This window comes from Perognathus longimembris, chromosome 25 (assembly GCF_023159225.1).
Source record: "Perognathus longimembris pacificus isolate PPM17 chromosome 25, ASM2315922v1, whole genome shotgun sequence".
NCBI lineage: Eukaryota > Metazoa > Chordata > Mammalia > Rodentia > Heteromyidae > Perognathus > Perognathus longimembris.
This window is the reverse complement of record NC_063185.1, coordinates 24,622,968-24,636,568: the sequence shown is the minus strand read 5'-3', so window position 1 is coordinate 24,636,568 and position 13,601 is coordinate 24,622,968. Positions and strand designations below refer to the sequence as shown.

Genomic DNA, 13,601 nt, shown 5'->3' with positions numbered 1-13,601 from the left:
CCATTTGCAGATGACATGATCTTAAACCCAAAGGAGTCAAAGACTCCATTCCCAGGCTTCTAGAGCTGATAACCTCTTTGAGAAAGTAGTAGGATACAAAATTAACCCAAAAAATCAGTAGTCTTTCTATCTGCCAACAATGTGCAGGCAGAAAGAGAAATCATGAAAACAACTCCACTTGTAATAGCCTCGAAAAAAAACAACAACCCTAGGAATTAACCTAACCAAACACATAAATGATCTTTATAGCAAAAATTATAAAAAATCTGAAGAAAAATAAAATAGGACACCAGGAAATGGAAAGACCTCCATGTTCATATACAGGAAGAATCAATAACTTTTAGTTGCGCTATCCTCAAATTGCACTTCTCCCAATCTCTACCTCCAGAGTGGCTGGCCATCATGCTGTATATGATGAGGTCTTAATGTATTTTTTTAATCACTGAAATTTGGCTGTGGCTTTGCAAATAACTAATAGAAAAAAAGAAGGAAGTATGATCAAGTAAAAGACATAGGTTATGTTTTAGTTGACAATTACCTTTTCTTGATAGTGATTCCATACAGAAATATTTATGAATCTTACAAAAGAGAATTTTAAAAAAATCAACCACCAAGCCATCAAAATATTCAGCAGGTAAATAGAATGATTTAATAAGGTAGTAGGTATTGGGGAAAAATACACAAAAATAATTTGCAGTAGGATTATCAAAATAATTAATAATACTATTAATGTCCAACATATTATTCACACTATAGTCATATGAGACTGACCTTCTTGGATTGCCATGTCCACAGTAATCCCAGAAGCTGAATGAAGGAGTTTTTGATAATTCTGTGCATTTTGGTCAAACAACTGGACAAGAAGAGTGCATGTTTTCTCATATTCACATCTGCTGACAGTGCACAGCTGCTCCAGCTGTTGGAACACAGTAGCGGTGTCGTCCAGTGGGTCATCTAAACCATCTCTGCAAACACATATACGGAACTTTGCAGAGAACATTACAATGTGATATACTCATATCCACAATAAACACATTTTATATTAAGTAAAAAATGCTATGATGGATTTTAAAAGTGGGTTGGAAGGCAAGAAATATAACAATATATAAGAAGATGGCATAATTATAACAGAGAAAATACCAAAGAAACCACAAAAGAGTTACCAGAATAGGTCAATTTAGTAAGATCATAGTACACAAGGTTCATACATAAAACCAACTGTGCTGCTATGTAATGCTAATGAATAAATGAACATGGAGATATAAAAAAGAATACCACCTCACAAAGGCACCAGAACACAAAAAATATCAATTAAATCCAACTAAATGTATTCAAGATTTCAAGGTTAGAATTTTTTTCAAAGTTCTACAAATAATTCAAGAAACTAAACAAATTTAAAAGACAGATGACTAGGTGTTGAATCTAATTAGGACCTATGGTACTCACTACTCACAAGGCTGAGATCCATAGGATCACCATTCAAAGCCAGCCTAGGTAGAAAAGCCCACCACTCTTGTCTCCAAAATAATCAGCCAAAGGCTGGGCTAGGTGTGTAGAACACCAGCTGAGCAAGCATAAGGCCAGATGTTTATTTTAAATGCTAATACCATGAAAAAGGACATTCTCATAGAAGAATTGAATAGTTGCGATTTCAATTTTCCCCAAATTTATCTGCAATTTTAGCCAAAATCCCACCAAAATTTCCTTATAGAAATGACTATTTCTACAACAGGAAAATCAGGACAATTTTGAAAAGAGAAAACTAGGTTAGAGAACTCATATTATCTGAAATTTATTATAAAGCTCAGGTTGAGAAAGGGTAGAGTTGGAAGACACAGGTAAATGAATAGACCCTAGAAATGAAACCATACACATGTGATCAATTACTTTTTGACAATAATGTAAAGGAAATTCAACAGAGAAAAAGTCATCTTTTCCACAAATGTTGGATAATTTTCTATCCACAGGGAAAAATGGAGAGAGAAAAGACACAGGAGTGGTAAATGGAGAAAGAACTTGAACCATAGCTCATGTAATATATAAAAACTACTTTTTTATTTTGAGGTGCGGCTTCCTTATGCAGCCCAATCTGGTCTTAAATTATGATACTCTGGGCTCAGCCATGACCACCATGCTTGGCACAAAAATTAACTTGAAATTAATCACAGACTTAAAGTATAAAATGTTTGAAAAACCACAAATCTTTATGACCTAGATTACAATAGAGATCCCTTAGTTATGATATTGTGATACATAAAATAAAGTCACCAGTGACTCCTGCCTGTAGTTCTTAACTACTTAGGAAGCTAAGATCTGGAGGATTATAGTTTGAAGTTAGCCAAAGAACAGTCTATAAGACTCCATCTCCAAAATAACCAGCAAAAAGCTGGACTGGAGGTGTGGTTCAAGTGGTAGAATGTCAGCTGAACAAGCCTAAGGCCTTGAGTTGAAACTCTAGTACTGAAAAAAAAAGAAAGAAAAATGATAAACTGGACTTCAAAAATTAAAATTTCTGTTCTCCTAGAAAGTCCATTTTAGAAAATGAAAAGGCTTAAGATTTTGTAAAAGACACACAACAAAAATACTTGTGAACAGAATATACAAAATTCTTAAATTTCAATGAGAGAAAACAACATAATTTAAAGAAAGACAGCAGATTTGACAATCACTTATTTACATACAGATGATAAATAAACACATGAAAAGATGCTCCACATTATTACTTATTAAGGGAATGAAAATATAAACCACAATCAAGTACTACTACAGTTTAAATAAGACAATATGATGAGAATGCAAAATGGATTATTTCCTATAGTGTGGGTAGGAATGCAAAATGTTTTACTCTGGAAAGTAGTTTGGTAACTTTCTGTTAAAATGTATACTTACAATGCCAACAAATACCATACCCTAGGTACTTACTCAAGAGAAATGAAAAATAATATTCGTTAAAACATCTGGCCAGGCACCAGTGGTTCACATCTCTAATCCTAACTATTTAGAAAGCTAAAATCTGGAGGATTCAAGTTCAAAGCTGGATCAGGCAGAAAAGTCAGATAAACTCTATCTCCAATTAACTAGCAAAATGCCAGACTAAAGGTATGGTACAAGTGGTAGAGTATCATCTGAGCAAGAAAGCCGAGAGAGCTCAAGGTCTTGAGTTCAAGCCACACAATATACATTGTATACACAGTACACAGCAGTTTATTCACATTTTCACATTGCTCAAAACAGAAACAACCCAAATGTCTACCCATAAATGAGTGAGCAAACTGACATACTGACAAAATGGAATATTACTCAAAAATGAAATTTGAGCCAGATCCATGACTTAACTATGAAGGAATCCAAAAAACATTGGGGGTATGTTCCTAACTACTCAATGACTTGACTGTGGTAAAAGATATACAATTATATATACTTAGTAGACTCATGTAATTTTAAAGAGGGTGAATTTTAACATTTTTCCTCAATCTTTAAAAATTCCAAAATGTTTTTATAGAAAATGAACTATACAGCTTGTGGGTGGGGATGAGAAGAAAACAGTGGGAGTGAGTGAAGGAGTAACACTGTCCAAAAAGAAATGCACTCACTACCTGATTTATGCAACTGTAATCTCTCCGTAAATCACCTTTATAATAACAATTTTTAAAGTTAAAAAAATCTAAGATGCAAGGATAAAAATACAACAGAAACATTTAGTTAAATACCTTACAACAATTGCAACAGATTCCAAACGGGAAGTAATAAAGGCCTTGGTGATTTCAGGTGCATAAGTGTCTAGTAGATGGGGTTCAGTTGACTTTACAAAAGGAACTGATGCTACCATCCTTTGCCACAGAGTTAATAAATAATGAACACTATTGGGAGCAAACTCCCAATGCTAAAAAGAAACAGAGCAAACGTTATTTACAATGACATTAAAGCTTTCTAGAAAATTATCACAGAGCAAAATTACTAGATTCATTTTAAATTAACTTTTATTCTGATTATATAACTACTAACCATCTAATACAACCAATTTTATAAAAGCATAAAGAAGAAATCAAAATCTATCATTTTTGTGTGAATGAAGAATGATCACTTCTCAAAATGTTACAAGATTTCCTTTAGATCATTCCAAGAATGTTTTTCAGGTCATGTAGAAATGTTTTTAAGCTATCCTCCAACTTATGAATTTTGCAATAATACAATCTGTAAAAAAATATTCATTTATTTATTCACATTTATTTTATTACAGCTTCCAATGTCATTCTTCAATTATCAGACATGTAAGAAGCTTCTCAATTTTTACTATTATAAATGCAGCAATGAACTTTGCATAAATGTTTGCAAAGACCATTTTCAAAAAGTTGCTCAGTAAGTGTTCAGAGAAAAAAACCTTATCAAGAAATCATTTTAAAACTATCAATAGATTTAACATCACTTATCTACCTTTACTTACCTGAAGGCTAGTCACAGTAAAATTAGCAATCAATCTGATAACTTCGGGATACTCCTTCACTGTAACTAATTCTCCCAGCTGATAGTTTGTTTTTAAACGAGCCAAAAATCGACAAAATTCATGATAATTACCTGGATCAGACAAACCCTAAATTATGAGACAAAAAGAAAGGCTTTGAAAACAAACTAGCATGTTGAAAATAAAACCAAAGTAACACATTGATAACAAAACCAGTAACATCCAAAAATATCTTATTTATTATCATCTAGTTTTCATGAGACTATGGTACTTTGTGTCACGTGATTCCTTCTAAGCCTAATATTGTTGTCAATTATTAATAGTTAGAAATTCAAAACAGAGTTATAGAAAGAATTTGTGTACCACAATGACTAAAAGGTGTTTGGGATCCTATTACATAAACAAATGTGTTTCAAGTCTATCGTTGACTTGAAAAATATTTAAGATTTAAGCACTGCTGGGATTCGATAAAGAAACAATAAACACTAGGCTTAAATGGCCTAGGTGTGCACACAAATAACAGATTTTGTTCCTTTGTTTTTTAATCTTTTCTTTTATGGTGATACCAGGTAGACAGGTACTCTAAACACTTGAGCCACACTCCAACTCTTTTTTTGGCTTTAGGTTGTTTTTCAGATAGGGTTTCAAGTTTTTTTTTTTTTGCCTGGACTGACCTAAGACATCAGCCCTCCGAACTATGTCTTCCAGTATCTGGGACCACAGACCTGCAACACCATATTCAAATATTTTGTTGATATGAATTCCTGCTAAATTCTTGTCTTGGCTGGTCTTGAGCCATAATCCTTCTGATTTCTACCTTCTAAGTATCTGGGATTACAGGTGTGAGGCTTTAAAATTGTTTTAAAATTCAATACTTACTGAGTATATTCAGGCCTTGAATCCTCAAGTTAACTCAAGTCTTTAATTGGATAGTCAGTCAAACAAATTACCACAATACAGGGAACAAAGCTAACAAAATACATACAAGATATATAGGGGAATGTTAGAGAAAAAGAAAAGGCTAAGAGAGGCCTACACTGGGCTGTGGGTGTGGATCAATCTCAAGTTTGTGCTTGCTTTAAAAGCTCAAATCCGTGGTTCAATTCCAAGTAACAAACTAACTCTCTCTCTCTCTCTCTCTCTCTCTCTCTCTCTGGTATATGCCTCTTTAGTGGTCTGGTAAAATAGCTACAGTTGTATCGTAGCTGGCATGAAGTCAAATTTTTAAAAATAGCGGCTTAATACCTAGATTCTAAGAAATTTCACTAATAGGAACTCCAGGAGTAGCATCTAATAATCAAGACTTGACTACAAAAAATGTAATCATAAATCTTTTAATAGATGCTTATGATTCTAAAATTATATTAAACTGACATCAACAGTGGCACTGACATAACATATTTTTCAAAATACTGCTCATGACAGTGAGTTTAACAAGTAAAAAATTTAAACTATATAGGTAAAATCTAATTTATTTTTTGCAAAACAAGTAAATTTCACATCTGTACTAAAGTTGAAAAATAAAACAAGTTAATTGTTCCTAAGACTCCTAAAATTAACCTGTAAACATAATTGTTTCTCGTAGACTGATTAGAAAGATATTATCTGATTGCTCCAAGAAAGATTATTAGTGACCAAAAGATTTAGAGAAATCTCTTTACATTATCATTGATCCTTTAAAAATCTGTAATGATAGGGGCTGGGGATATAGCCTAGTGGCAAGAGTGCCTGCCTCGGATACATGAGGCCCTAGGTTCGATTCCCCAGCACCACATATACAGAAAACGGCCAGAAGCGGCGCTGTGGCTCAAGTGGCAGAGTGCTAGCCTTGAGCGGGAAGAAGCCAGGGACAGTGCTCAGGCCCTGAGTCCAAGGCCCAGGACTGGCCAAAAAAAAAAAAAAAAAAAAAAAAAATCTGTAATGATAGATATTTGAAAACAGAAACCAAGTAAAACCTGAAACAAAACATGTAGGCAGCTCAATCACTCGTTAACAATGGCTTTCCTAGTCTTTATAATGAACATTGCCAATAATTCTCTGAAGTTAGTGTGGAACTGTTTTTTAAATCTACAAACACTTATTTGTCCACAAGAGGGCAAAAAGACACTATTTCATAATTTAAATCCACTTATTCCAATATTAGCATTCAGACTTTTATTAAATCTTTTAGTTCAGAAGGCAGACATAGCCTCTGAATTAGTTTAACAATAACCAAAGAAATAAAAACAAAGGCAGCAGCACAAGAAAGAGATATGACTTCTACTCACAGTTGCCTATAAAAAAAACATGATAGAAAACACAAGGCACACACAAAGACTGCCACCGAAATACTCACTTCCTAAACTGCTTACTGCTTTTATGAATGAGACTTATGGAAGAAGAGTAAGATACTAAATACTATCTTCCAGAATTATAATAAATTCATGATGAGTTTATTGTGTGCCATAAATAGAAATCCTATTTACATATGCTAAATATTAATTATATTACTTCATAAATACCTGAGGGTTTTCAAGTATCCTTTTTACTCCACTAATTAAATTACCAAGGTACTTGGCACGTTCAGGACTGCTAAATAAAGACCTTCTTGTAGAAGCAAACTGAACTAAGCATGAAAGTGCCTAAAAAGAAACACACACACAAAAAACTCATTTCAATTTTAAATGTAGCTATGGTCACATGTAACAAATACTAGACTTTATTGTAAAATATAGTTCATTCTAATGGTTAAAAATACAGAAGTATTAAATGTTAAATATTAATCACTATTACTGCACAAAAGTCTTGTACCCCAACCACTTAAATTTACTATCTCTGTATATTCTCTTCCAATATCTTCTCCTTCTTTAAGCTTAGTAAGATGTGAATCTCCTATGGCTTATCCCCTGTTGTTACTGTATATGATTTTGGTACACTGGGTATTATATATATGATTATCTGAATGAGGGAAGGGAATGGGAACATCAGAATGGTGAGACAAAGAATAAAGGGCATACTAATACACTGATGATACTCATAACAATATGTTGGAAAGGAACTGTACAACTAGCAGGCTAGGAGGGAGGGAAGGTGAGAGAAAAATGAGGGAGGGTGTAACAAGTATGATAAGAAATGTACTCACTACCTTACTGTGTAACTGTAATCCTCTGTACATCACCTTGACAGTAAAATTAAATTTAATTAAAAAACACATCAAAATGTTCATCCACACAGGAACTGATTGGTTAAAAAAAAGCTTAGTAAGGACTAACCATGCCTATTTTCAGAAAGCTCCCACTACTTATGATGCCATTTTGTTTGCAAATCAATGAACTATGTATTCTATCATAAAGAAAATATTTTATGCTACAATATATTTGAGAACTACTTGTAAACTATACATATCTTAGTTCTTGCAGAGCAAGATTCTGTACCTCTGACTTAAGTCAATCCCATATGTAATATTTATCTTCAGCAACAGTTTGGAAAGTGAGACTGGAATAAAAACTTTCTAGAAAAATCCTAAAGGTTACTCATGGTCTATCTACCTCCCCACTTAACAATTTCTTTTTTTTTTTTGGCCAACCTGGTCCTTGGACTCAGGGCCTGAGCACTGTCCCTGGCTTCTTCCCGCTCAAGGCTAGCACTCTGCCACCTGAGCCACAGCGCCGCTTCTGGCCGTTTTCCATATATGTGGTGCTGGGGAATCGAACTGAGTTTCATGTGTAGGAGGCAAGCACTCTTGCCACTAGGCCATATTCCCAGCCAACCCACTTAACAATTTCACTACTTAATTTTAATGATACCCACTAAAGTCTATTTTCAAAGTTGAGAGGTTTCTAACTGAATTTCAAGCCAAGATAGCTTATCTATGATTTAATTAATTTTTGTCCACATATTTGCTTGCCTACTTACTTCAAAATAAAATTAGCTGTTGAAACTTAAATATTGTTATGAGATTTCATACAAAACGTCTGATTTCTTTTCTTTTATGTCAGTTGTGTTGCTTGAATTCAGGGCCAAGGTGCTGTCACTGAGCTCTTTTGTTCCATGCTAGTGCTTTACCACTTTGAGCCACAGCACCACTTCAGGTTTTTTCTGGTAGTTAATTGGAAATAAGAGTCTCACAGATATTCCTGCCTAGTCTGGCTTTGAACCACAATCCTCAGCTCTCAGTCTCCTGAATAGCTAGGATTACAGGCATGACCACCATCTCGTGGCTTGATTCTTTTTTTGAGGGAGCAAATAGGTACAGAAGTCAGGTTATTTTCATTTTAGACATGCTCCAGTAAATCCCAACTCCTTATTGTTAAATCCAAAAATAAAGAACTCTCATTAGATGACTCTGATGTGCAAGGTTAGGGACCACTAGTACATTAAAGGCACTCAGAGTTTGGGATAAAAAAGACCTAAGTTTTAATCTCAGTGCAGTATTTCTTTTGCTGCCAGGGCCACTTAGCCATTCCAGGTCTAATTTCTATGTCCTGGGTCTACCTATTGAGGACAGTAGTTAGCCTTATAGAGCCACTGTAAGGAATGAGGTAAGCACCATACAATAGAGCGTGTCCAATAAATGCTATGGCACAAAGCAGATGAAGGAAATTTTGTGTTTTATCCCAGAACAACCACATGACATGGGGCACAACCAAGAAACATGAATCTTCTATGAAACCTGGTTTAACCTTTGACTCTAGATGTTCTTTCCTTGTGAGTGATAATATACCCAGACAAACGTACCACTGACTTAAAATGACATTTTTTCAGAAAATAGCAATATTAGAATCCCTACTTTTTTTTTTTGGTAACTTTTAACACTGCTAGATCCATTTTACAGGCATTTTTTTTCTTTTTTCTGGCAGTAATGGAATTTGAACATTTGCCATGCAGGCACTCTACCACTTGAGCCACGCGACCAGCCTTCAGATCTACAGACTCCACCAACGTGGAGTCCATGGTGTCAACACTCCACATAACAAAATAGGTAACAAAAGCTTGGGGGCATAAAATAAAATTTGATTAAAAATAAAGTACTGAGCATAAAAATCACGTGAGCACATCCCCCTATATGTTGCTCCTTCAGAAACATCTGATGAAGGCTACCTATCAAGTGTAAGCCATGGAGCCCAGCAGGACTGAGGCAGAGGTTGCCATGGTTCTGAGGAAGTGACTGATGCCTGGCTCTGGGCCTGGTGGTATTACTTAGCAAGGAAGACATATTTAGAGGTTGCTACATTGTCCTGATTCTATCAGGAGGAACAGTTGCTGGTCTAGCCTCACACATAAAATAGAATGGACTGCTAGCAAAATAAGCAAAACCTGACAAATAGCTTAAGCAATATACATCCCAGAAGAGCAAAATGAAAAAGTAGCTACGTGAGAAAAGTCAACCTGATCAAGTGTAAAAGTACATTTTGGGTTTTTTGCAGTAAATATATATATTTACACACCTCTTACTTCATTAGATAAAAATCACAAGTATTTAGTCAGGAAGGCAAGATGATGTGTAATAGCCATGCCAGGTGAGCTGAAAAGACTGTGATTTCAAGTATAGTCTGGGCTACATAGTGAGATTCTGTCTTCAAAAAACCCAAGCAATACAAAAATACCCACATGTGCTTTTTAATGAGGCAATATATAACTTTTACTTACTAACTGAGAGAGTAGTGGTGGAAGGGAATGATACAAATTGAAAAAAAGATCCAATGTTTCTGGTTCCAGGAAAACTGAAAGACAGAAAAATTATGTTCTAATACCATTACTTTAAATATTGTGATCTTACCAAAGTAGCTATTATCATGCAAACTGAGAACTCTAAGATCCATTTTTATAACTCTAAGCTACTTTTTTATTAAAAGAACAGTTTATATGTAGACAGGATAGTTTATATTCAAGTAATACCATTTAAAAATTGATAAAACTATCAAAAAGTAAACAGTACTAGAAAGCATGTATCAAAAAGTAGCTACATCCTATACCATCCCAGGTACTTCACAACGTATTTATTTAGTTTCCAAAGAATATTCCATATGACTAGTTCCTCATTTGATTATTTTACTTTAGATACCAGATGAACTTTTATTTTAGTGTATGAGGCTTTATCTAACTACTCATCCTAAAGACCCCCTCCACACTCAAAATACATCCCTTCTTTCTTCTGTGATCACCTTTTGTTACTAAATCAGTTCTAAGAGCTTATGATTATAATTATGAAAAGGATGTTAACAGCTGAGCCAAAGAGTATACTACAATGATATCACATTTATAATGCTCTTGGTACTTTTTTTTTTTTTTTGGCCAGTCCTGGGCCTTGAACTCAGGGCCTGAGCACTGTCCCTGGCTTCCTTTTGCTCAAGGCTAGCACTCTGCCACTTGAGCCACAGCGCCACTTCTGGCCGTTTTCTGTATATGTGGTGTTGGGGAATTGAACCCAGGGCCTCATGTATGCGAGGCAAGCACTCTTGCCACTAGGCCATATCCCCAGCCCCTGCTCTTGGTACTTAATCACAGCATCTTCTCTGTGCTTAGTTATGTTTATGTCACTAATTCTTTCCCAATGTTCTGATGGATTCACAAAATGTTCTTCATAACATTTTCCACACAATCAATAGCATTAAATGAACCCATCATTTCTATTCTCCTACTCCTGCCTCTCATAGGCTTCATTTTGAACTGACTGTCCTAACTTTATCATACAACTGACTCCTTTTGACATTGACTCATTGTCATTTTGTACTCGAGTGTCCTTTTCCCTAGTCTCTTTCATTTTCTTGGCTTGTATATGAAGTAGCTAGCTTCTTGAGAGCAAGGACAAAAAAGATAAATTTGGGGAGGATTTCAGTATTTAAAATGCTCTTTATTCTATCTTATACTTGATAAGTCACATCTAGTTTGACAATAATTTTCCCTCAGAAGTCTGAGAATAATACACTAGCTTCTATGGTGCTACTGAGAAGTTTAACACCATTCTTGATCCCAAGCCTTACTGTTGTCTTCCTTGGGACATTAGGACTTTTCCCCCTTTTCTTTCCTATTCTGAAATAACAAAATTGTAAAGCTTAGTGCTTGTCTTTTTTTTGCTGTTCCTGGGGCTTGAAATCAGGGACTGGGCACTGTCACTGAGCCTCTTTGTGTTCAAGCCTAGCACTCTACCATTTATTTGAGCCACAGCTCTACTTCTGACTTTTCCTGAGAAAAAAGAGCTAAGAGTCTCATAGACGTTCCTGCCTGGGCTGGCTTTGAACCGTGATCCTCAGATCTCAGCCTCCTGAGTAGCTAGGATTATAGGTATGAGCCAACAGTGCCCAGCTGTCTTTTGCTTTCAGTCATTAGGCAAGGTATTTGGCAGAACTTGAAATTAAAAACCTTATGCCTTTTAGTACTGACAACTTTTGGAGGTATTACTATTAGTTTTCAAATTTCTGTTTTCTCTGTCCTCACTTTGTGGAACACCTAACAGTCAAATGCCATTCCTAGATTCATTTGTAACATTTTTATGTTATTTTATTCAAGTTCTCCTTGCTTTTTTATTTTGCTTTCTCAATTTCACTAACTTTCTATTCCAACTTTTCTACTGAAAGCCTTATTTGGCAACTGACTTCTAAATTTGTAACATGTGAAACCTTCCTTTCAAAACAATGTCTTCAGGGGTAGTATAAACAGGGAAAAGCAGTCACCCAACTTAAGAGATGGTAGAGAAGTTTTCTTTTTTCAGAAAAATGTTCTTTTTGGCCACATCCTCTGACTTCAGGACATTTGTCTTAAATGTGGGGGAACAAATCACCTTGGCTTTTTTCTTGGCATCCTTTCTCTAGTGAAGCTGCAACCTTACTCTGCTACATTACACTCTAATTCATTCTCTTTGTAACACTGAAAAATATGCTCACATCTCTTGCGTCAACCACTGGATCTCCTATTGTTTATCTGCAAGTTCCCAAACTAAGCTCTCAATTTTCACTCCGAATCTGCTTCCCAAATAGTTCTAGCTCTCTTTCCACATAAGTCTGTTTTTTTTTGGGGGGGGGGGGTTGTTGTTTTTTCAAAATCCAAAAACAGCATTTGGGTCTGGGAATGTGGCTTAGCAGTAGAATGCTTGCCTAGCACGCATAAAGCCCTGGGTTTGATTCCTCAGCACCACATAAACAGAAGTTCCAGACAAAAGTGCCAGAAGTGGCGCTGTGGCTCAAGAGGCAGAGTGCTATGCTAGTCTTAAGCAAAAAGAAGCCAGGGACAGTGCTCAGGCCTGGAGTCCCAAGCCCCAGGGCTGGCAAAACAAACAAACAACAACAACAACAAAAACCCCAAAACAGCAGTTACTATAATATGGATTGGGAAACACTTATCCTGGATATCAGTAGTTACTCTGGGCACAAATGCTCTTGAGCTTTCTTATGACTGCCTAGAATAAAACTAGACATAACTATATATAGGGCAAGTGTATAGCACTAAATTCTTGTATGTTAACCATGCCTTATACTAAACTTTTCTCTTACTGGTTCTCCATGATGTTGGAATCTGTACTGTGCAAAGATCATCTGCAGATTCATCTGCTGAACTTCCAATGAAGTCAAAGTTGAGGCAATTGAGAACTAGTTTCAAGACCTGCATCACCAGATTTTGTTGACTTTGATCCTGAAGATTTAAAGGTTTGGCTAACACCTAAAAAAAAGTTCAAAATAAAATATTCTAAATAAACAGGTAAATTTCACCTACATAAAAAATTACAAAATTATATTGTTCCAAATGTTAGAAGAAAATAGTAAAAAATATTCACTCTACAAAAATGTCTACAATAGACTATATAAAATTTTTGTAAAATAAAATATGACTTCCATTTGACTACATATAGCAGGTCACTTTCTGATACTGTAAGAGAAAACATGGCAAATAATTTATATAACAAAGTCTATCAGACAGTTAGAATGGAGGAGGAAGTGCACATAATTCCAACTATCAAAATGATGTCCAATCTTACACTCAGAAAAGGTCAAGCCTGGGCTGGGGATATAGCCTAGTGGCAAGAGTGCCTGCCTCGGATACACGAGGCCCTAGGTTTGATTCCCCAGCACCACGTATACAGAAAACGGCCAGAAGCGGCGCTGTGGCTCAAGTGGCAGAGTGCTATCCTTGAGCGGGAAGAAGCCAGGGACAGTGCTCAGGCCCT

The 13,601-nt window shown here is 35.5% G+C and overlaps 1 protein-coding gene across 3 annotated transcripts in view; it reads right to left on the bottom strand.

Annotated features, from left to right (window-relative positions):
- The window catches only part of Ranbp17 (RAN binding protein 17), a 228,240-nt gene that overhangs the window by 192,999 nt on the left and 21,640 nt on the right, over window positions 1-13,601 (bottom strand). For all 3 annotated transcript variants that reach the window (XM_048334124.1, XM_048334122.1, XM_048334123.1), the window contains exons 7-12: window positions 12,931-13,096; window positions 10,091-10,164; window positions 6,964-7,083; window positions 4,445-4,591; window positions 3,711-3,883; window positions 772-965 (exon numbers count right to left, since the gene is read on the bottom strand). In XM_048334124.1, the coding sequence (XP_048190081.1) occupies window positions 772-965; window positions 3,711-3,883; window positions 4,445-4,591; window positions 6,964-7,083; window positions 10,091-10,164; window positions 12,931-13,096 (874 nt within the window). The remainder of the gene's footprint in view (window positions 1-771; window positions 966-3,710; window positions 3,884-4,444; window positions 4,592-6,963; window positions 7,084-10,090; window positions 10,165-12,930; window positions 13,097-13,601) is intronic.